Source organism: Notolepis coatsorum (genome assembly GCF_963971535.1).
Source record: "Notolepis coatsorum genome assembly, chromosome: 19".
NCBI lineage: Eukaryota > Metazoa > Chordata > Actinopteri > Aulopiformes > Paralepididae > Notolepis > Notolepis coatsorum.
The window spans coordinates 40,915,572-40,939,905 of record NC_140183.1 but is presented as its reverse complement, the minus strand read 5'-3'; the positions used below and the strand labels follow the sequence as shown (position 1 = coordinate 40,939,905).

The 24,334-nt window shown below is 45.3% G+C and overlaps 1 protein-coding gene across 1 annotated transcript in view; it reads right to left on the bottom strand.

Annotated features, from left to right (window-relative positions):
* Positions 1-1,995: 1,995 nt before the first annotated feature.
* Positions 1,996-24,334, bottom strand: part of ntrk1 (neurotrophic tyrosine kinase, receptor, type 1) — a gene marked incomplete at both ends in the record, with an annotated part of 104,333 nt that continues 81,994 nt past the window's right edge. Inside the window, 3 exons of the mRNA XM_084336624.1 lie at positions 1,996-2,181; positions 14,827-14,985; positions 23,333-23,573. Of these exons, the coding sequence (XP_084192750.1) occupies positions 1,996-2,181; positions 14,827-14,985; positions 23,333-23,573 (586 nt within the window). The remainder of the gene's footprint in view (positions 2,182-14,826; positions 14,986-23,332; positions 23,574-24,334) is intronic.

Sequence of the window (24,334 nt, the reverse complement as noted above, 5' to 3'; positions counted from 1 at the left end):
TTCAACTTGGGAAGTTGTATTTAGATGTTCTGAACCTCCATGTGAAGTGTGGTGCAAATACACATTTTCCTCAGTGAGTTACAGTCATTTATTTAGATATACTGGGCATTTTTTAACAGTTGATGCTGAAGAGGGAAAATAAACCTACTGTATCCAGATTTTCTCTAAATCTAAGCAGACCTTATGTCATAATAATGACACTTTTACAAAACTGTCTTAAAGTTTGAAATACTGCCGAAAGCTGGTCTCTGTCACAAACGGTTCCTTTTGTATTTACTATTTTGTAAGACATGTCTTGTGTATCATTGGTATTACCTCAGGCATTAAAGGGTTATATTGAGCATCACACTATGGGCCGATAGTGAAGTGCCTTTTCTCATGATCACAGTTGCGGGTCAAATCACGACAACAATTTAAAACAAGCATGAAACCGTGCAGAGCCACGGCGCTTCCTGCGCATGCGTCCCTGCCAGATCGTCCTGTCTGTCTGACTTCAGTGAGTGAGTGAGTGGGTGGGTGAGTGACCACACAGCCCCCAGCGGTAGTCCTGGGAAAATGATCCCAACCTGCACAATGGTTCTTCTCCTCAATAATTTTTTTTTGGCATGTAAAATGCATCACAACTCTTTCATCACCAAAACCAGTAGTCCATCCCTTACAATGATGCTAAAATCCCAGACGAGTCATCGACTTAAACCATTCAGTAGTTCAAATAGCCGAATCCCGGCTCTACTGTCCATGCATTCCCCCCCCGATCGGTTTGATCCCTGCATCAGCAATGAAAACATAAACAATGAAAACACAGTAGTAAACATTTGACAGGTGCGCTCTCGGAAGAGAAGTAAGGAGAAGTAACACAGAGATGGATGGTCCTTCACTAAACGCTTCCTGCAGCAGCGGATGTGTTAACCCTTTCAGCTGTGTGAGGTTGGAATTTTCTAGAACATTCTATTGATGATGTCACAGCGGTCACAGAGATAAAATTCTGAGTAAAAATGTACAACTGAAAGGGTAAAAAAGGAAGAAGGAAAGACACAGCATGGGTTAAAATCATGTCGCTGCACAGGTTATTTTTCTATACATTTGTGTGAAGGACAACACATCCTGTGTTATTACAAGAGTGTGTTTTTTTGTGTCACCCCACCTCATTTCCCCACAGGCGGGTAAGAGGTTGAGCTGGGGATGGATGAGGGGAGAGATGAGGGGGGAGATGAGGGGAGAGATGAGGGGAGAGATGAGGGGGGAGATGAGGGGATAGATGAGGGGAGAGATGATGGGAGAGATGTGAGAAGAAATGAGGGGAGAGATGAGGCAAATGTGAAGCAGCATAGATGTCTTCCAGTGTCCATCACTTTCCTGGGGTTCAGAGAAACTGTAACTGTAACTAAAACTCTCTCTCTCTCTCTCTCTCTCTCTCTCTCTCTCTCTCTCTCTCTCTCTCTCTCTCTCGTGTACCCTAACCCTTTCCCGGTGGTTTTCACAACAGATAAGGAAGAATCCAAGTTCCAAATTATGATTCAATTAACTAACGAAGAGGCGGGGTTTGCATGCCACAAATATCGACTCTCATCCAAAAAAAATTCTCCTTTTCTCTTTTTTTTTTTTTTTTTTTTTTTTTTTTAAATCAGCGGTTAAGCTAAATTGAACTTGTACTTCTTTTTTGCTGGCCTGCAATGATGCCATATTTCTTACTTCTAACATATTTTGCTGTCAGCGTTGTCAACACGGGCGGAATGGAAAGAATGATGAACACTTTTCCAAGGCTGGCAGCATACGTACAGTAGTAACATTGGCCAGTTAGGTAGCTCAAGTTCCCGCAATGTGCTGTGTGTGTGTGTGTGTGTGTGTGTGTGTGTGTTTTGAGATGTTTACTATTTTGAGATGTTTAATCTCTTAATTAGGATCAGTTTCATTAGCCACTCTTCTCTCGCCCTCAACCCCCCCCCACCCATGCCCCTTCTCAAGGACATTGATCTTTACCCCCCCTTCCCCTCTCTAGCCCAGGATGTCCAGGTACACAGGAGGGCTCTTCACCAGGCCCAGCAGGCGGCTGGTGATGTCCTTGATGACCAGCCTCTGATGGGGCTCCCTCTGCCAGCAGCCCTGCATGAGGATGTGCACCTCTTTGGGGCAGGTGCGTGGTCTCTCCAGCTCCCGGCCCTGAGTGATGCACTCAATGGCCTGTACAGGGAGAGATAGAGAAGGAACAGAGTGAACTCTTACACCCAAATGAGGTTAATGTTCTGTGCCTCTTAGCAATACTAAAATAGACATTTACGTTTGGGTGTGAGAAGTCCATGTTTTGTCCCCACAGAGCAGGAGTGTCCATTCATCATCTATGGAGCAGCCATAGATGTTACATCCAGGCGACACTACGGACATAACGGAAGGTTCTCTCTCCGAGTTCTAGCTTTAGGACAGAGCAGCGTACACAGGAATAACAGGGGAAATCCCTTTAACCCTTGTGTGGTGTCCGGGTCCTGTTTCCCACGTTTAGAAAAAGAAGAAATTATGCAATGAATAATCTTTTTAACCTGAGACTCAGTGGCCAAACAACATAAGAGAACACATTTTCATTGAGTGCACACCTGCCCCCCATCCCCTTATATAGTGGCTCAGGAGGTAGAGTGGTCGTCTCGTAATCTGAAGGTTCCTGGTTCGATTCCCGCTCCTCCTGCACAGCGTGTCGAAGTGTCCTTGAGCAAGACACATAACCCCTTATTGCTCCCGATGAGCAGGTTGGCACCGTGCATGGTTGCCTCCACCGTCGGTGTGTGAATGTGTGAGTGAATGGGTAGAATGTAAAAATGCATTTATATTTATTGAATATAAACTTAATTTATTTCATTCATGTCTTGATTATAATAAAACATTTAAAAAATATTACAGATCACATTTTTACCTATCTATTTATTAATACAAATTATTGTATAAAGAATGTTCCATGTTCTGTATCTAATATTATATTCCATTACTTTTCCTGATGTTTTAGGTTTTTGCTGTGGCATCGTTTTAGAACCGGTATCGGTATCAAAGTCCAAATTCTGGTATCATGACAACACTACTCCAATCAAAAACGGTTGCTTCCACAGTTGTGTTTGGAGGATCAAGAAAAGAGTGCAGGCTTGAGATCTGTCAATTATCTCACCCCACTGGCAGATTTAGTTTCTCACTGGTTTGAAGTTAATGTTATGGCTGAATGATGGGTGCAGAATTGTTGAAAGGGGGGCATTTTATTTATCATCATTGTTATATAATATAACCACTTGACTGTAACCAGAGAAGGGCCTGCATGCAGTGAGCACAATCCCACCAAAATCCCACAAAGAAACAGGAAAAGTTATGTTTAACAAAGAAAAGGTTTACTTTTAGTAAGGTTTAATTTATTCACACTTCACGTATTAGTAAAACGTATAAGAAATATTTAAGAAAAGATTATTACAATTTTATTAGACCCTATCTATTGTTAGAAGCCTTCATTTGACACACAACACTGACAGGCTTAACTGACCCAACACACTGAGCCAAATATTAATGGATGAGAATTTCATATATACCTATGATAAACAAAAAATAATCATAACATTGAGAGCCAACATTTTTATTCCCGTTGGGTGTAGAGGGTTGAGGGGGTCATTATGGAACATGGGCGGCAGATAGGGGGGCACTAGAAAAACACTAGATTAGATGGTCGACACCACCTGGTGTCTCAATAGTAAATTCCATAGGAATTTAATTCCAGAAAAATTACCTAGGTCCACTCTCACCTACAGTATAGTACACTACACTGACATCACACCACAGGTTACAGCAGGTAAGGTTTACACTTAGCACACAACACACAGTGTCATTGATGCAGAGAATTTTGGTCTTACACAAAGTGTCATGCCTGAAAGCCGCCACAAGGGGCAGAGTAGCTAACCATGAGTGAGTGAGTGAGTGAGTGAGTGAGTGAGTGAGTGAGTGAGTGAGTGAGTGAGTGAGTGAGTGAGTGAGTGAGTGAGTGAGTGAGTGAGTGAGTGAGTAGTCTCGCATAGCCATACCCATACCCAGTGGTGCAATGGTAATTTCATAAGGGGTTGCACTGTGTTTTAATGACGTCACGTGCGCGGGTGCATGTGCTCCCGCGCATGCGCATACATGTTCCCTCGCAAATAAAGATGCTGCCTAATTGCCTCTAGGAATGGAATGTAACACGTTTCATCCACAGGATTTGTGTGAATGGTCCAACTGTAGTATTTGAACACACCTGATGACCTGAGCTATTGTTATGCAAAGTAGCCAGGTGGGTACTTGGTGCAGATTCAAGTGGACATTCTTGTGTGCATGCGTGTGCACCAGGGGCGGGGCTAGGGGGTGGCTACTTGGGCTCAAGCCCCGAATGTTTTCTGAAAAGCCCCGAATCTATTTAAATTTTTTTTTTTTTTTTTTTTGGCAATTCATCGTTGTTACATGAAAATATGTTTGCACCAGATTTAGCAGAAGCTAATTTCCATCTGTGGTCTATCCAGCTGCTAACTGTATTTGAGTGAGTTACGTCTTGGTGTCATGGTAGACTCAGACCTAAGCTTTAAATCACAATCAACAAGTTGACAAAAACTTAATTCTTCCACCTTAGAAATATAGCTAAAGTACGGCCATTTATAAATCAAAAGGACGCTGAAAACCAGATCCATGCCTTTATTTCAAGCCAACTCGACTACTGTAATGCACTCCTTACCGGCCTCCCGAAAAAATACGATGATAACTATTTTATTGCAATGCACTATTGCATTATTTTATTCTATTTACTAACTATTTTATTGCACTGCACTATTTTACTTTGTATCAGTGAATCATAGACGCCTGGCCATAAGAGCATTCTGAGCATCTCTGCTCTCCCACTATTGAACTTGGGGGAGCAAAGGTATGCTCTTGCTCCACCACTTTTTGATCATATGAAAAATATGATATACCCCCCCCCCCCAATATATAAATCTAACCATAACTACGTTATGGTTAACTGAGTTTTATAGTGAAAAGAGCAGCTTTATTGGTCAAGATTGAAGGCTCTATATTGCAGGAAATTGCACGTACAGGTTAATTAAATTAAAAAAAAATCTGCATTTACTTTACATTTACAACATTATGCATTTTGGAATTTGAAGGATGTTCGATTTAACCTCTAATTCCAAGTCAGACAGGGACTCTGTTTTATTTGCAAATTTGAACTCTGTCGGGATGTAACAGTAGTACTGTATATCTGTATGTCGTGTATGTCATAAATGTTATGAATTGAAAATGGGGGACCCTGATGTAAACAAGAAGAAAATCTTTCTCTGGTCTGCATCCCTCAATTGTGTGTATTGAGCCGTACTGTATTGCAGAGGTGTGGACTCAAGTCACATGACTTGGACTCGAGTCAGACTCAAGTCACGAATTTGATGACATTAGACTTGACTTGACCAAATCAAAAAAGACTTGCAACTCGACTTTTACTTTAACACCAATGACTCGTGACTTCACTTGGACTTGAGCCTTTTGACTTGAGAAGACTTGATACCTTCCCCCAAGCCCAACGATAAAAAAATTATGTTATTAAATGTGCCATGAATTGGGCGGCTACGTGGCGCAGTGGGCAAGGCGCTCGCAACGAATGCTGGAGACTAGGCTCGAACAGGATGCCTCCTGTTCGAGCCCCACTCTCCACATTGCTTTCAGTTTAGCTGGTCGTCCACAGTAATACACATTGGCCGTATTACGGGGAGGGAAACTGAAGGGTGGGGATCGGGCGTTGTGGACAGCGACTCCTACAGGTCGGTTGGTGCGCCTGCGCAGTAGAATCAAGAAGGGACGGGGGCGGGATGCTGGAAGATCGAGCCGCGCAGGTGAAAAGATGCGACGGCTGTTACCTCGAGTATCGGAGGGGACTCGTGCTATGTATGACTTAGTCCACATTGCAGCCGGCTTGTGGGAGGCAAGAAACAACGTTCGAAGACAGGGGAGGGTTGAATTGGACGATATGAAAATTGGGATGGGAGAAAAATTTAAAATGGGAGAAAAAGTGGATAAAAAAAAAGAAAAGTGCCGTGAATTAATTCATTTCCAGCTAATAGACACTTCATTCGCGCAGTCCTGGCTCCTGTTTCACCTGCGGAGACACGTTGTGGGCATGTTTTGTTTACTTGTTAGACTGTCATGGCGGTGTCCAGTAGTCGAGTTTTTACACATGATATTGGATATTCTCACTATTTCTCTTTTGTTGAGCACAAAGAAAAGAACGTTTTAGTTAAATGTAAATTGTGTCTTGGCTCAAAGAACTACTGCCCACTTTGTTTGAAACAATCCGACAGCATCCAATCAATTTGCGCGAGAAGAAGTAACGTTACGAATGTTAATAACGACGGATCCAGTAGAAAATGATGCCAAAGATTGCTTCGTTTGCTTATAAAAACGATGTGGTGGTCAACAAAAAACTAATTGCAGTATGCAAAACGTGCGGGTCGAAAATCACAGATGGAGAAGCAACAACTTCCAACTTTGTTCGACATTTGCAGCTGCACAAATAACGGTAAGTAACTTGGCTTGCTAGCTACAGTAGTTAAATCAATGAGCCATCAATACAGTCAGTGTGGTAACGTTATCATTACATCCAAGATTGATACACGGCTGGCTAGGCAGTTGGTAGTCATAGTCTTGTCTTATAAAATAAATAAACAATCAGCAATGTCTCGGTTGATGAGTGGCCAGCAGTAGCCTAACAGTACTGCTGCTCCTTAAAAAAATTTATTGATTGAAAGTTGTATTAACAGATTGCAGAATGGGTACAGTACGGCTCAATACAAACAATTGTTAAGGGGATGCAGAGCAGAAAAATACTTTCGTCATTGATCCAAGAGAGAGAGAGAGAAAGAACTCACACACGAATTAGGCCCTACCTAATTCTAATACCTAATAAACTACCTAATTCAGAGATGCCTTGTCATTTCAGTACAGATTTTTTATACCCCAAAATGTATAAAGGGTTAAGGTAGACTAGTTAGTTGAACCGAGGTCTGCTATTATGGATCATGTGCCATAGACTGTATATGCAGGGCAGGCAGACGTTAAATAAATGATTGGTCCAAGTGGGAAGACAATATGTTGGTTATTGTTATCCTACCTTTAAAATGGATATGGTGATCCTTATTCTTTTTTTTCTCAATATACTCCTGAACTGGTTTTCTCAAGCAGCTCTTGCCCAAATGTATCTAGTTGTAAGACTAACCCTGATTCTGAATATTATTACATTTATAGAAATTGGATTATGTTTTGCCAACAAGTTGATAATGAAATTTTTTGGTGAAGCGTGTATTATGACTTGTTTATCACTCGAAACTCAAAGGTTAGGACTTGGGACTCGACTTGGGACTTGTCAGTCTTGACTTGGGACTTGACTCGGGACTTGAGTACCAAGACTTGAGATTGACTTGAGACTTGCAAAACAATGACTTGGTCCCACCTCTGCTGTATTGTACCCATTCTGCAATCTGTTAATAAAATGTTCAATCAATCAATCAAACTCCCTCAGACAGGTTTTGCAAATAAATTAATAAATGGTGTTCAAGGGCAGACTAAGGGACATATTAAAAGGAATGTGTTCAACTAAACAACCAATTTACTCACTCCCGTCTCTAAGGCCAAAACAGCCTTGGGCATGAATAAGCGCAACCAAACCCAGAATAGCCACTTTTCAACAGAGTCGAGACACGCTGAAATCCAAGATGATGCCATGTGGCATAATCACTGTTAGAATGACTGATTGAGTTCACACGCCCCTCGCGCTTAAGTGAATAAATCACCATGAAGGACGTGAGACTGAGAGTGCATTTCACTGCGACTGATTCCTGTCCGTGGCCCGGCCTCAGCAATTCCGTTTTTAAAGGGGTCGTGACGCAAACTCTTTGGAGACCGTTAATCAAATTAACAGAAGATATCTGTCGGCACGAGAGCTGCATCACGCTAAAACTTTCTATCAGCCTCTCTCCTATGGAGCGGAGCCAAGGCCAACCGCCCCAAACATGCCCCCTACCCAGGGCCGGTTCTAGGCATAGGCAGTATTAGTATAGGCAAATGCTAAGGGTGCCACCACCCAGAGGGGGCAACAAATTTCTTATATATATTTTTTATAATTTTTATTTTTTTACTAATACTACTAGTTATTTCGAAATACTGAAGTCTATCTATAGTACAGTTTGTTAAAGTTATGTGATGTATACGATTGCATGTAACTGTTTCCACAAGAGGGCGCTATAGGCGGAGCTATTGACGCTGGCGCCAGGTAAGAGGGTATTTAAGGGAATGTTCCCTCCCTCTCTGTCTCTTCCCACCTACCTCTCACAGAGAGAAGGTCTCATGTACTAATGTGCAATGTGATAATAAACCACACAGATTAAAGGCTGAAGTGAGAGGACCTTGTCGTCATGACCAAGTTATTGTCGCCCCATAAGTGACTCTGTCAACAGGTTATGGGCCCAGATCACGCAGGGGCGAAATAATAAGGGTAGCAAGTTTAGCTAAAGTATAGGCTAGTTTAGCACCGGGAGCACCGCGTGGCTAAAGCTAAGCTAACGGGAGCTAAAGCTACGCCTACCATCAAAAGAGGATGGCGACCAAAGGGAAGAGCAAATGGCCCTTGTTCAACGGAAGAGCAGAGGACTATGATCTCTGGGAAGAGCGAATGTTGTGCTGCATGCACGGTGTGCGACTGAAGACAGCGATCTTGACGGCCCCCACGGGACCACTAACGGCAGAAGCGCAAGCCCTGGACACCAAGCAAAATGCAGACGCATACTGTGAGTTAGCACCACTGCTAGACGACACAAGCTTGGGGCTGATATTCCGCGACACTAAGGACAAAGGCTGAGAGAGCCTGAAAGTGTTGAGAGAACATTATATCGGACGGGGAAGACCCAGAATCGTATCCCTCTACATAACACTAACCGCGCTGAAGAAGGCGCACACCGAGACTGTGACCGAATACGTCATCAGAGCTGAGCAGATCATTACGGCGCTTAAGAGTGCAGGAGAAGCACCAAGCGATGGACTAATGATGGCAATGGTTATGAGAGGACTACCGGAGCTGTATAAACCGTTCACACTACTGGTGACACATGGTTCAGCGGACATGTCGCTGGGAGAGTTCAAGGCCAAGTTGCGGAACTTTGAGGCCTCAGAAGACACCCACCCAGTTGCCGCGGAGGCGGGAGAGAGGGTGCTGAAGGCCCGGGCAGCACCGAGAGAGAAGACCAGGCCCACGACGGAACTGGTGTGTTGGCGATGCGGAGAAAAAGGGCATCGGAAAGATAACTGCACAAAGACTGTTTGGTGTAGCTTCTGCAAATCCACGGGGCACACAGACAAAGTGTGTAGAAAGAAACGCGACCAGAGCGCACGGTACGCGCATGGACAAGATAGTGGCTGTGGACAAGATGGCGACGACGGTGGACGTGAGACGAGTCGAGACGACGCCCGGAGAGTAGCGGGACGAGAGGACTTCATCTTCGGGGCGCAGACAGCGTACGTCACCCAGCCAACGCAGCAGCAGCGGGCCCAAAGGAAGGGACTGATCGTGGACACAGGTGCGTCGTCCCACGTCATCAACGACAGGAATCGATTCAAGAACTTTGACAACACCTTCGAGCCGGAGAGACACAGCATGGAGCTGGCAGACGGGAAGCGCACTTACGGGTTGGCGCAGGGGAGAGGAGACGTACAGGTATGCCTCATAGACAGTGAAGGGCGCCGGTGTACAGTGACGTTAAAGAACGCTCTCTACATACCCTCGTTCCCACAAGAACTATTCTCTGTAAAATCTGCTACTGCAAACGGTGCCAAAGTGTTCTTCAATGAAGGTAAAGATGTTCTTGTAGAGCCTGACGGTACGCGATTTAACATAGAGGTGTACAAGAGAATGTATTATCTACAAACAGAGTGTAATGACAACAACAAGTGTAATAATAATGATATGTGTAATGTGACTGTCAGTCACGATATTCAGACATGGCATGAGAATGATCATGGGTCATTGTAATTACGAGGATTTACTGAAACTGCAAGCAGTGACAGAAGACATGCACATTAAAGGTGAAAAGCGTAGACCTGACAAAGAATGTGAAGTGTGCATAAAGGGGAAGTTCACTCAATCGAGAAACAGAAGTCCCACAGAAAAAGTAAAGGTACCACTTGCGCTAGTTAACACAGATCTAGCCGGTCCATTAAGCAACGAGTCCATAGGTGGCTTTAGATATGTACAGTCTTTTACAGATGTGTGTACAGGGGCAGTGTTTGTTTACTTTCACAAAGCAAAGAGTGACACACTCCAGGCCACGGAGAAATTCCTGGCAGACGTCACGTAGCCCATTATGGCAACATAAGATGCTTGAGGTCCGACAACGGAACCGAGTTCACAAATAGAGAGTTCCCCAATCACTGTTGAGAAGGAACAAGATAAGACATGAGACGTCATGTCCGTACTCCCCACACCAGAACGGGGTGGCAGAGAGGGAAGGACGTACTCTTTTCGAAATGGCTAGTTGTAAGCTAATAGCTGGTAACTTACCTAAGAGCCTATGGCATTATGCGGTACAAGAAGCCGCTTACACCAGAAACAGGTGTTTTAATAAGCACACAGGCACCACCCCGTATACAGCACTGACAGGAAAGAAATGTAATCTAGCTAGAATGCACAAATTTGGATCAGTGTGTTATGCTTACCAGCAGGACAGAGGAAAGCTCGAGTCCAGATGTGAAAAGGGACTCTTTGTAGGGCACGACAAAGGAAGCCCCGCTTTTTTTGTCTATTATCCCCGTAAAGGGAAAGTGCAAAAACACAGGCTAGTCAAATTTGTCACAAAGACAACATATGAGAACGAGACACAGACAGAGGAGCCAGAGCTGGACTCCAGAGTAAGGTGTGAAGAAACAGAGACACCGCAGCCTAGTGTACTGAGCACAGTTGTGCAGACAGACAGTCAGCAACCCCCAGAGGATGATGACGAGGAGCACCCGAGGGTGACGTCACGTGCCTCATGCAGTGGGAGGTATCGTTCACGGGAACACAAACCCCCAAAGTATCTGAAAGACTATGCCCGGAGAGAAAGTGACGAGGATGACAGTACACTTACCAGCATTGATTACTGCTACAGAGTAGTGAGTGGAGTACCTCAGACATTTAAAGAGGCGATGGTGTCCCCTGAATCAAGGGAATGGGAGAGAGCAATGGATGAGGAGATGAGGTCCCTAGAGGACAACCACACCTTTACTCTAACCAAGTTACCAGAGGGCAGACAGACAGTGGGAGGAAAATGGGTGTACTCAATCAAGGAGGGTATTGAAGGCCACGACAAGTACAAAGCCAGGTTTGTAGCTAAAGGTTACAGTCAGAGGGAGGGGATAGACTACGGTGAAACATTCTCCCCCACAGCCAATCTGACCAGTGTAAGAGTAGTGATGCAGAAAGCAGCTGAGGACAGTTTGATTTGACACCAGATGGACGTGAAGACAGCCTACCTGCACGCACCCATAGATAGGGAGATATACATGGAACAACCTGAAGGGTTACGAGAAGAAAGGAGAGAAGCTAGTGTGTAAGCTAGAGAAATCCATTTATGGCCTGAAACAGTCTGGGCGAAATTGGAACAAGATGCTTCATACTTGTCTCATTGAAGATCACTTCCTACAGAACCCAGTAGACCCCTGTGTTTACTCAAGGGAGTCAAAAGAGTCAGGAAAAGTGATAATTGTCATTTGGGTGGATGATTTGATCATCGCAGCGGACAACACTAGAAACCTAGAGCAGGTGAAAAGTATGCTCTCCACCAGATTCAAAATGAAAGACCTAGGCAGGTTAAAGCATTTTCTAGGCATGGACTTCGAACAGTCTGCCAGTTGTGTAAAAATATCCCAGAAGAGATATGTGGAAAAGATCCTGAAACGTTTTGACATGCAAGAATGTAGAACAAGGGAAACACCATGTGATCAAAAACTAGACTACCAAGAGGATGCTCAGAAATTGACAGATGTAAAAATGTACAGAGAAGCTGCAGGTAGCCTCATTTATTTGACAACATGTACTCGCCCTGACCTATGTTTTGTAGTGAGTAAATTGTCACAGCATTTTGCTGACCCCACAGAGGAGCACTGGATTACAGCAAAACATGTTTTTCGTTATCTCAAAGGTACAGCAGATAAACAGCTTTGTTTCAGAAAGAGCAGCGAGGGCTTACACCCCTTCCTGACAGGCAGCGACGCGAGCGAGCGTGATTGCGAAAATGATTAAAATGTATTCGTTTTACAATCAGACTATCCTGACCTGCCGCGAGCAACAGCGAACTGAGCGGCGATGTCGTCCCCCCCTCAAATATTCGCTCGCTGTGTCTCTAGTTGAGCGATTACGCGGCCGAGTCCCGCCCCTAAACACTTTTTATTGGTCAAGAATCGCAGGCTGCTTTCCCCCCGTGTGCTTCCAGGTAAACACACACACAGACACACTCGGACACGCGCCGCGTCATATCAGGACAGTGTCGCGCGCGATTTAATCTCCAGTTCGCTCGCTCGCTGCCTGTCAGGAACCGGTGTTAGGGCTTAAAGCCTACAGTGATGCAGATTGGGCGGCAGACACCACAGACAGAAGAAGTACCACAGGGTATTGTGTGAGTTTGAACACAAACAGCTCACTGGTTTCGTGGAAAACAAAGAAGCAGCCCACAGTGGCACTATCAACTTGTGAAGCTGAATACATGGCTCTAGCTATGACAATACAGGAATGTATTTATCTAGAACAACTGCTCGAAGGAATGGATACCTATGTATATAAGAAAACTGTTGTTTATGAAGACAACCAGGGAACCATTGCAATTGCTAGAAACCCTGTGTGCAGAGGTGTAAACATGTGGATATAAAATATCATTTCATCAGATCTGTCATCAGAGAAGAAAGGATGACACTCGTTTATTGTCCTACAGACGACATGGTTGCAGACGCTATGACGAAGCCTGTTTCCAAACTGAAATTGAGAAGATTTGCAGAGGTCATGTTTGGTGTGTAAATATTGCCTGTTATGTAGTATTGACTGCCATATTCTTTTTGATGCTCTGAGCTGTACTATTTTCTTTGAAGATTGTTTTTGAAAAAGTTGTACAGTATACAAGACAGCCGTAAGTGGGAGTGTTAAAGTTATGTGATGTATACGATTGCATGTAACTGTCTAACTGTTTCCACAAGAGGGCGCTATAGGCAGAGCTATTGACGCTGGCGCCAGGTAAGAGGGTATTTAAGGGAATGTTCCCTCCCTCTCTGTCTCTTCCCACCTACCTCTCACAGAGAGAAGGTCTCATGTACTAATGTGCAATGTGATAATAAACCACGCCGATTAAAGGCTGAAGTGAGAGGACCTTGTCATCATGACCAAGTTATTGTCGCCCCATAAGTGACTCTGTCAACACAGTTCCAACATTTATAAAAAATCCCATGGAAAATAAGTGTTTTACAATGGCTCATTCATTTGGACGGCGAGTGAGAAATTCTCCAAACAAACAACTTCTTCGTCTTCTTCTCTCCCTTTACCATATGGCACATAATAAACTGTGATGCAAGGGGGCAACAGATAAAATCCTTCCTAGGGCAGCCAATTGGTCAGAGCCAGCCCTGCCCCTACCACAACGGGCCGCTGGGTAGAGTGTTTTGGGAGTGATTTATCCCTGTCATAGCTTATTAAGCAACATGATAATTATGCCCGCCTATCATGGCGGGATGGATTAGGGTAACAAGGTTAGACCTCATTGGCCCTGGGCAAAGATGACAGCCAATGAGATTAGAATTGAGTGGACGGGAAAAGTGATATACCTTCCTCTTGAAAGGAGAGAGGGTTGCAGCCCATAATGGCGCAATTGCGGTCGTGACAGAGTCCCACTTCTTGGTGCGCAAGCTTTAAGGGCTGGACTGCACTGCCTTTAATTACTATGAACTTATTGATCAGTTGGAGAGTGTATAAAGCACTAAAGACCCATGTATTTAAGCAGACTACACTGATGTATACTAGAATGCAAATGTTCCCTAGAAGATTTCCTGAATATTTCTTTAACTCCAGTGCTTCAAACATTTTCTTTTTCCTTGTGTTTATATTGACTTTGAATTGCTCAGTGCTGTATACAGTATAATATTCTAACATGTCAGCTGCCTTGGTCACACAACTCAGTAGGAGAAAGTGCTTTTGTGAAATTATTCTTTACATGCAACATACACAGTAGCCTACATAACACTGACATGCCATTTGACAACAGGCACAGCCACAGATAGACATTCAATGAAAACTATTTTGATTGATTTAGTGAACGCGCTTACCTCTTAAAGGAACACGCCAACATTTTGGGAAATTAGCTTACTGTCTTCTCCAGAGAGAGACAAGAATATAGATACCAGTTTCCTCTCTGTGCGTTCAGTAGAAAGCTATCTGGCTGCACATTAGCCTAGCTTAGCACAATGAATGGAAGCGGACAGTGCCGGTTAGCCTAGGCATTGTCCAACTAACACCTCTCCCGAAGGCTAACCGGCACTGTCCGCTTCCATTCATTGTGCTAAGCTAGGCTAACGTGCAGCCAGATATCTTTCTACTGAACGCACAGAGAGGAAACTGGTATCTGTTGGCGTGTTCCTTTAAAACGAAATGCTCTGTTTAAAGGGACATTTCCTTAGTTGGCAGAAAGTAGCTTTTCCAAAGACTGTTTACAGTTTAGTGCTATGTGAGATATAATATACATGGAATAAATCTGCGTTTTGTCCCCCCTGTCAGGCTCCATGCCGACCTACCTCACTGTTGGATAGCTGGTACCAGGGCTGTTTGCCATAGGTGAAGATCTCCCAGAGGACCACACCAAAGCTCCAGATGTCGCTCTCCGTGGTGAACTTCCGATACATGATGCTCTCCGGCGGCATCCAGCGGATAGGTAACATGGTGCGTCCCCCCACCTGACCAGGAAGAGGTGACGTGGTGACCGTGGGTGATATTATTTCATGCCCACAGATACAGCACATGTAGACAGGCATGAAGCACTATAATTAGAACACATAGGCCTATGTGTTATATGTCACAAATGTATCAGTACTAAATACCTGTATGTCCCATAAATGTCAATATGAATTGAAAATGGGGGACCCTGATGTAAACAAGACAAACGTCTTTCTCTGGTCTGCATCCCCTTAACAATTGTGTTTATTGAGCCGTACTGTATTGTACCCATTCTGCAATCTATTAAATAAAGTTTTCATTCATTCATGCATTCATTCATTCATTCACGATACAACCCAATGCTAATTTCATCGCCTCTAAAAGTTTAGTAAACATTTTTTTAAAGGGGAAAACCACTTGATAAAATATTTCTTTCAGGGTGTTATTCCTATGGCCTTGGATAGATTAACACTAAGACCGATTTAAGAGCAAAGTACTGCTCTGGGTGCTGAAGCAATTCGTTTTTTACCCTTTTCTTATCAACCGTATTATATAAGCATCTAAAATACTGGGCTGATATGTCTATTTTATGTGTATCTGCCAATTTCATGATTTTTTATGTCTATTTACCTACCTCTTTAGCCTGAGCAGCGGCGGACCGCAGATCTGACATCGTCATAAATCAATCTCTCCAGACTGTATGACATAATGTTGCGTTTTTTTTCTTCAAATGTAGCGAAGAATAAAGACCTTAATCCTGTCAAAACAGCAGCCATAGTGTATATTTTCAACAATATGTTTGTTTACCAATAGTCTAAAGTGTTATTAGTGAGATTTTAGTGTATGGAATGTCTTCATAATTTAGAGAATATCCGCCATTTTGAATTAGCGTCGTGTCGCCGTTTGTAGTCATATGAGGAGAGGGCATCCAGATCTCTCAATGAGCGTTGAAAGTTAGAAAAACTACATTTCCTAGCCGATTCCAGCTTCCTCAAGCAAATCACTTCTGTATGAATTTCTTTTATTTCTCTTATTTCTCTGGATTCTCTATCACAAAACTGAACATTATTGGCATAAATTGGAGCACAGTTAGTGTGTTACCTTCTGTGAACGTTTAGCAACAATCCGCATTGCAATCCGATCCAAAATGGTGGAGCCATATCCATTATAAGAATGGAACTGTACATACAGTAGATTTCATTCACGGTTCTCGCTGCACGCCTGGAGATACTAAATCCAAATTGAACTCTGCCATTTGAAAGAGGAGATTTGGCCCGATCCATAGATGTGCGAGTTGGCTATAATAAGATCATTTATAGGCCTGGTATTCTATATTCTATAATAATATTTCAAATTGCATGTGTCCGGATGGCAGAATTCAGTACTGTATCTACAAAACATTCTGTTTAATCATCTTCCCTTTATTAATTTGCTTCGATTTTATGTACACATGATCTTAACACATTAATTTCCAAAAACGAGTTAACTGTGAGGTTTTGTTCCGCTGCTCACCTACTCTCTCTGTTCCTTTAAGTCTACTGTTAGGAATTCCCTTCTCACTCACCTCACTAGCCCCCACCCTCGCGTTCTTTACTCTCGTTTGCTCTCAGCAGCCACACCCTTGTACTACCTGTCATTATGTGTTTGATTGGTCTGGTGCCGAACTCACACTTCTAGTTCGATTATTCAATTACCTCCCGCACCTGATGTGTATTCTAATTAGCACCCCTTTGGGCTTTAAGTACCTGGCTCTTCCCCTCTGTCTCTCGTGGGGTCGTGCCGTAACATGCCGTATACTTCCGTATCATATTCTCTATCACCTAGACTCCTTCGGGAGGTCCTCTGTCTGTTTATGCTGTTTTCATCTCCGGCGTGAGATGTGCTCCAGCCTTCGCCTCCTGTCGCCGTTGCCTGAGGGAGATACTGGACAGCGCTCCCTAGTCTTCCACGGGAGGTATCCCAGTGATCCACTTCAGACCTCCGCGCAGCAGGCGTCCTGACGCACATCCAGACCTCCGCGCAGCAGACGCCCAGACGACCATCCAGACCTCCGAGCCTGGCGCGCTCTTCCGCGCAGACGCACTCCAGATGCGTCCTCCGTACCGGCGCGCATTCCGCGCAGACGCGCTCTCCACTCCAGACCTCCGCGCAGCAGATGCGTTCTCTGTACCGGCGCGCATTCCGCGCAGACGCGCTCTCCACTCCAGACCTCCGCGCAGCAAATGCGCCCTCCGTACCGGCGCGTACTCAAAGCAGACGCGCACCATCCAGAACTCCGAGCCTGGCACGCTCTTCCGCGCAGACGCACTCCAGATGCGTCCTCTGTACCGGCGCGCACTCCAAGCAGTCGCGCACCACTCTGACCTCCGCTTGGACAACCGGTTCCCCGGTGGCGACGCTCTCGCCCCGTTCTGTTCCAACGCTCTTTACGCACAACGCCTGGTCTGCAGAGCGGCTCTGATGTTCCCACCTGCTTCCCCAGACTACCATCCCGGGAGAAGCTGCAGAGCAGCAACCTCATTATTGCTTTTTCCAAGGCCTGACCCTGTTTACTCAGTCCCAGTATGCAGCTCCTGCCCTCGCCCTGTTCCAAGGCCTTACCCTGTTTTTCCCTAGTCCTCCTAGTCCTCCCTATCTAGTCCTCCCAGTCCTCCCTGTCCCCAGCCCGCCTCCGCGGGCCTCTGTCCCTTTCTCCCCTCTCTAGTCCTCCTAGTCCTCCCTATCTAGTCCTCCCAGTCCTCCCTGTCCCCAGCCCGCCTCCGCGGGCCTCTGTCCCTTCTCCCCTCTCTAGTCCTCCTAGTCCTCCCTGTCCAGTTCCTCCTAGTTCCTCCCTGTTCCTGCCTTGTCTTTTGCCCCGGCCCTGTTTCCTTTAGCCTTCCCTTTGCCTTCCCCTTAGCCAGCTCGCCTCTTAAAGGCACTGGGCCTTTCCCTTTTCTTGTTATCCAGTATGGGTGTTCTCCCTTAAAGGGACAGTGCCTTTTTTCTGTTTGTTTTCAATAAATGCCCGTTCTTGGCTTACTCTCATACCTGTCTTGTGTTGTGCGATTGGGGTCGGTTACAAACCATAACAGTACGACCCGACCAATCGACGACCCCAGCCAGCACAGACGGTGTGGTTGAGTTTGCCTTTTTTTTTGTTTCCCTTTAGCTCCCCTGTTAGCCCTGTTAGCTTCCCTGTTAGCCCTGTTAGCTCCCCTGTTAGCCCTGTTTTGCTTCCCTGTTAGCCTCGTTAGCTCCCCTGCAGCTTGTTAGGCCTCTACTACCAGCATGGCCCCTGTCTGCTAGCTTTGCCCCGGCTGCTAGCACAGCCTCTATGTTAATGCAGCCCTTGCTGCTGGCATAGGCCCTGTAGCTAGCCATGCCCAGGCAGCTAACCCAGTCCCGCAGCAGGGCCCCTGCCTGCTAGCTTAGCCCCGGCTGCTAGCACAGCCTCTATGTTAATGCAGCCCTTGCTGCTGGCATAGGCCCTGTAGCTAGCCATGCCCAGGCAGCTAACCCAGTCCCTCAGCAGGGCCCCAGCCTGCTAGCTTAGCCCCGGCTGCTAGCACAGCCTCTATGTTTATGCAGCCCTTGCTGCTGGCATGGGCCCTGTAGCTAGCCATGCCCTGGCAGCTAACCCAGTCCCTCTGCATGGCCCTAGTCTGCTAGCTTAGCCCCGGCTGTTAGCACAGCCTCTATGTTAATGCAGCCCTTGCAGCTAGCATAGGCCCTGTAGCTAGCCATGCCCAGGCAGCTAGCCCGGTCCCTCTGCATGGCCTCCACTTTTTGTGTAGTTTTTTCCCACTGCTAGGACTGCCCTTTCAGCTAGCAAGGTCAGTTTGCTCCCACTGCTAGGACTGCCGCTTCAGCTAGCAAGGTCAGTTTGCTCCTACTGCTAGGACTGCCCATTCAGCTAGCAAGGTCAGTTTCCCCACAGCTAGGACTGTCCTTCCAGCTAGCTTGTTCTCTCATGCTGGTCCAGCCCTGTCTGCCAGCCTAGCTCCGGCAGCTAGCGCAGCCTCTATGTTAATGTAGCGGTACAGCTAGCATAGGCCCTGTAGCTATCAGTGCCCTGGCAGCTACCCTTTCCCTCTGCTAGCCTAGCTCCGGCAGCTAGCGCAGCCTCTATGTTGATGTAGCAGTACAGCTAGCATAGGCCCTGTAGCTATCAGTGCCCTGGCAGCTAACCTTCCCTCTGCTAGCCCTTTTCCCGGTGCTCCTCTTGGTTACCCCTCAGCTCCTCTGGTTACCCCTCAGCTACCATGGTTACCCCTCAGCTACCATGGTTACCCCTCAGCTCCTCTGGTTGCCCCTCAGCTCCTCTGGTTACCCCTCAGCTCCTCCAGTTGCCCCTCAGCTACCATGGTTACCCCTCAGCTACCCTAGTTACCCCTCGGCTACCCTGTTCTTTTGCTAGCCCCACTTTTGTTGTGGCTTCCCCTGCTGGCTTGGCCCAGTACTTTTTGTTTGTTGCCTTGTTTTGTCCCCTGCCACTCTGTCTGTATTTTTGGGTCGCCGGGTGGCTCCCGTTGAGGGGGGGGTACTGTGAGGTTTTGTTCCGCTGCTCACCTACTCTCTCTGTTCCTTTAAGTCTACTGTTAGGAATTCCCTTCTCACTCACCTCACTAGCCCCCACCCTCGCGTTCTTTACTCTCGTTTGCTCTCAGCAGCCACACCCTTGTACTACCTGTCATTATGTGTTTGATTGGTCTAATGCCGAACTCACACTTCTAGTTCGATTATTCAATTACCTCCCGCACCTGATGTGTATTCTAATTAGCACCCCTTTGGGCTTTAAGTACCTGGCTCTTCCCCTCTGTCTCTCGTGGGGTCATGCCGTAACATGCCGTATACTTCCGTATCATATTCTCTATCACCTAGACTCCTTCGGGAGGTCCTCTGTCTGTTTATGCTGTTTTCATCTCCGGCGTGAGATGTGCTCCAGCCTTCGCCTCCTGTCGCCGTTGCCTGAGGGAGATACTGGACAGCGCTCCCTAGTCTTCCACGGGAGGTATCCCAGTGATCCACTTCAGACCTCCGCGCAGCAGGCGTCCTGACGCACATCCAGACCTCCGCGCAGCAGACGCCCAGATGACCATCCAGACCTCCGAGCCTGGCGCGCTCTTCCGCGCAGACGCACTCCAGATGCGTCCTCCGTACCGGCGCGCATTCCGCGCAGACACGCTCTCCACTCCAGACCTCCGCGCAGCAGATGCGTTCTCTGTACCGGCGTGCATTCCGCGCAGACGCGCTCTCCACTCCAGACCTCCGCGCAGCAAATGCGCCCTCCGTACCGGCGCGTACTCAAAGCAGACGCGCACCATCCAGACCTCCGAGCCTGGCACGCTCTTCCGCGCAGACGCACTCCAGATGCGTCCTCTGTACCGGCGCGCACTCCAAGCAGTCGCGCACCACTCTGACCTCCGCTGGATCGTTATTTATTTTATTCGCTATTTCCATTCATAATTCATCCTGCTATGCTGTAGAACTGTGTGGCACTCTGTCTGAGACCGCAACGGTCCGATACCACCGCCTAACGCCTTGCGGCTGCTATTGCACTTCATTTGAAACGATGTGGTTTGTTTTCTAGGCCGAGCTGCAGCGTGCAGGCGGGGTCTAAACACTCCAGCAAGACAAACGCTTATAGGGATGGCTTATAGGGATGGCATTGACGAGGGTCCCCGCCCCCCGTTCATTTTCTTTGGTGGATAACGTTGGACACACGATCGCGATCAGTATTTGGAATGGCGATCAGATAATTGGATTATTCTTTTTGCAGTACATCATAGACAAGGTAAGGACTATATATTATCAATCTTGCGTTGATCCGATAATTTTTTCCCCGCGATCGCAGCATGTGTCTGTGGTGTGTGTGTGGGCCGTGTCTTGTTGGTTGCGATCAAATCGGAGAGCCGCGCTTTGAAAATATGGCTAGGGCTTAACAGGTTAAGATGTTAGATCCTAATATGAATAATGATGTGATTTAATGTTCTATTTTGACTTAGTATATTTTTCTGCTGTCTATTTTCTGCAAATTTTATGCTTATTTTATGCCTACTATGTAAATGTAAATGTACTTTTAAGTCTGCATTATGCATTGCTCTTAAACTGCCAATTTTGTGCTCTTTTTATGCCTGTCTTTTTGTACTGCTGTGAAGCACTTTGAGCTGCAATTCTGGTGCTATACAAATAACGTTTATTATTATTATTATTATTATTATTATTATTATTATTATTATTATTATTATTATTATTATTATTATTATTATTATTATTATTATTATTATTATTATTATTATTATTATTATTATTATTATTATTATTATTATTATTATTATTATTATTATTATTATTATTATTATTATTATTATTATTATTATTATTATTATTATTATTATTATTATTATTATTATTATTATTATTATTATTATTATTATTATTATTATTATTATTATTATTATTATTATTATTATTATTATTATTATTATTATTATTATTATTATTATTATTATTATTATTATTATTATTATTATTATTATTATTATTATTATTATTATTATTATTATTATTATTATTATTATTATTATTATTATTATTTCTGTGTTGTTATCCCAGGGTTGCTTACAATCATTGAGAAACTGTTTTTATGGACAACAGGAAGGCCTTGAGCCTTTTAAATCCAAGTGTGTTTAATTGCACAGTAGTGTTCTGAACTCTGCACCAGAAGATGTATCATTGCGTACCAGACAATCACATTTTCAAACTTTCCTCACCAATTCTAGACTAGACTAGAGGCATCCTCTGGTGTGACTTTACAAATTAGGGCAACATGACAAACTCCTGGCTTTCATGGGAGTCAGAAGTCAAACAAAGTCTCCAACACTGAGACACCACTTTTTAAATTGAGGACTTGGAGCCAAAGGGGCATGAGTGCATTATATCCAATTTACAGGAGAGTGTTGTCAGAATGCTCTACCCAGATGCTTTGTTCTGTGCCAAAAGGGTGTAAGCTCAAGTATGCCCTTTTGGCACAGACCAAAACCTCACTCACTGTTACGCCTTTCTGCTTTCATTTAATTACAACCTATGAGGTCATCGTGTCAGTTGTGTTCTTTTGGCACTGAAAATATCTTGATTGATTGATTGATTGAAAACTTTATTAACAGATTGCAGAATGGGTACAATACAGTACAGCTCAATACACACAATTGTTAAGGGGATGCAGACCAGAGAAAGACTTTCGTCTTGTTTACATCAGGGTCCCCCATTTTCAATTCATCAGGACATATATGACATACATGACATACAGATAGTCAGTACTGCTACATCTATACATTTATGACATACCAGATTTGCAAATACAGTACTGTTTGTGATACAGAAGGAGTCAGGAAAAGGGAGTATATACATTTGACGTAGAAACTGTACATTGGAGGAGGTTGGGTGGGGGGGGGTTGGGTACACTGGGATATTGACAACCATACTGGGTAATCTACATTGGAGGTGGTTGGGGGGGGGGGGGGGGGGCACACTGTATATACAAGCAAAACTGTACATTGAGGGGGGGGGGACACACTGTACAAACAAACAAAATTGTACATTGGACTATTGACAAAACCATACTAGGTAAATGACTGTACATTGGAGGGGGTTGGGTTAGGATATTTACAGGGGCCAGTGTTGAATTGCAGTCTCCCGTAGGTGTCCCTTGAGAGAGGTTTTGAAAGTGGGTAGTGATCCACATTCCTTTACAGCTTTGGGTAGGGCATTCCACATTGATGTGGCATAATTGCGAAACGTGTTTAGTCCCTTATTTGAGCCGAATCTGGGTTTAACATGATTTGTGGAGCTCCCTCTGGTGTTGTGATCGTGGTATTCACTGACCTTTGGGAAGTATTTTGACATGTACATGGGTACCTTGGTCGTGTAGTGTATCTTAGTGTAATCTCACTAAGAACTTTCATTTGATTTGATACATAACACTCATCTTCACCCAACATGGCACTTATGTCCAAGTGTGGCTCCAAGCCCTTCAAATGCTGAAATGTTCCCCTTGAGCTTCACAGAACGTTTGGAATATTTTTATTTTATTATTATTATAGATTTTTTTACTCTATGTTGAAAGAGAGGTTACTATGTGTAAAACAACAGTTGCTATGTGTTGGTAACTGGATCTTGTAAACAGGTCATTGTGGTTAGTGGAACAGTAATATCATGCGTTTCCTATGTTTGAACTAATCACTGCACAGAAATTAGGCATTTTATTTTGAAAGAGGTTACCAATGGTTACAGGCAGCCATGTTGGAAGAGAGACTACTACACCACAACTATACAAACATTCTGTGCAAGGCCTCTATTCCCCCACGTCCTCCCCCCCTGCCGTCTTACCCTGTAGTAGTCTGTGCTGTAGATGTCTCTGGACATGCCAAAGTCACCGATCTTCACCACCAGGCCCTCTCCCACCAGACAGTTGCGGGTGGCCAGGTCTCGGTGAACAAAGTGCAGCGACGCCAGGTAGACCATGCCCGAAGCGATCTGGGCAGCGATGTGCAGCATCTGGGGCAGAGTGAGCTGGCCCAGCGGAGGCATCTTCACCTCCTCCAGGATGCGGGCATCAGGACCATGCGCCCTGCAGGAAAGGGATACCAGTGATGTTGACCCGAGTTCATTCACTGTAGAGTACTGTAGCTGTGTGAACATCCAACCTGTTTTAATAGGCCATAAGGTGAACCCTGTTATCGTTTCATCCCGTTCCCACCTCGGGGGACTACGACATTTTCACTCTGGGTGAAAGATCTATTTGTGTAGATTTAGGAATAAAAAGTTCTCCATCTACAATCCTGCCGGTTTTGCGCAATTATACTTTTAAAGTCGGGACTAGATCTTTCCTCGCGAATGGATACTTTGGTAAGTGTTGCAAGTGTCACGGGTGGGGGTGTGTGTGTGTCTGTATGTATGTGTGTTGATGTACCTGCGGGACCCTGAGAGGAGGACACGCCCAGTGATGGTCCTGATGAGGACCTAGATGCTTACCTGGCCGTTTTAACAGGCAAGTGCATATCCGACTATTATGTGTATTGGAATCTCCTATCGCAGTACTGCGCCATGCTGTCCCTTCTTCCCTGCTTAGATGAGGTCCATGGAGTCCCGGTGAGAGCGTGGGGAGCCGTCCTGTGGGGATGGCGATATGTGCTGGGGCCAGTGACAGCAGGCAAGTGCGGGGCCACCAGGGAGGAGAATCTATTTTCAGTCGTGCAGTCTACACATGAGGTCCCTCTTTCTTACGCAGCCGGGTTGTGCCGCTGCCCGCTGGAGGGGGCAGGAGATGGATTGGCTGGCTGGCGTGGAGGGGCGGTGCCAGGAAGGCCGGGTGCGGTTGAAAGGAGAATT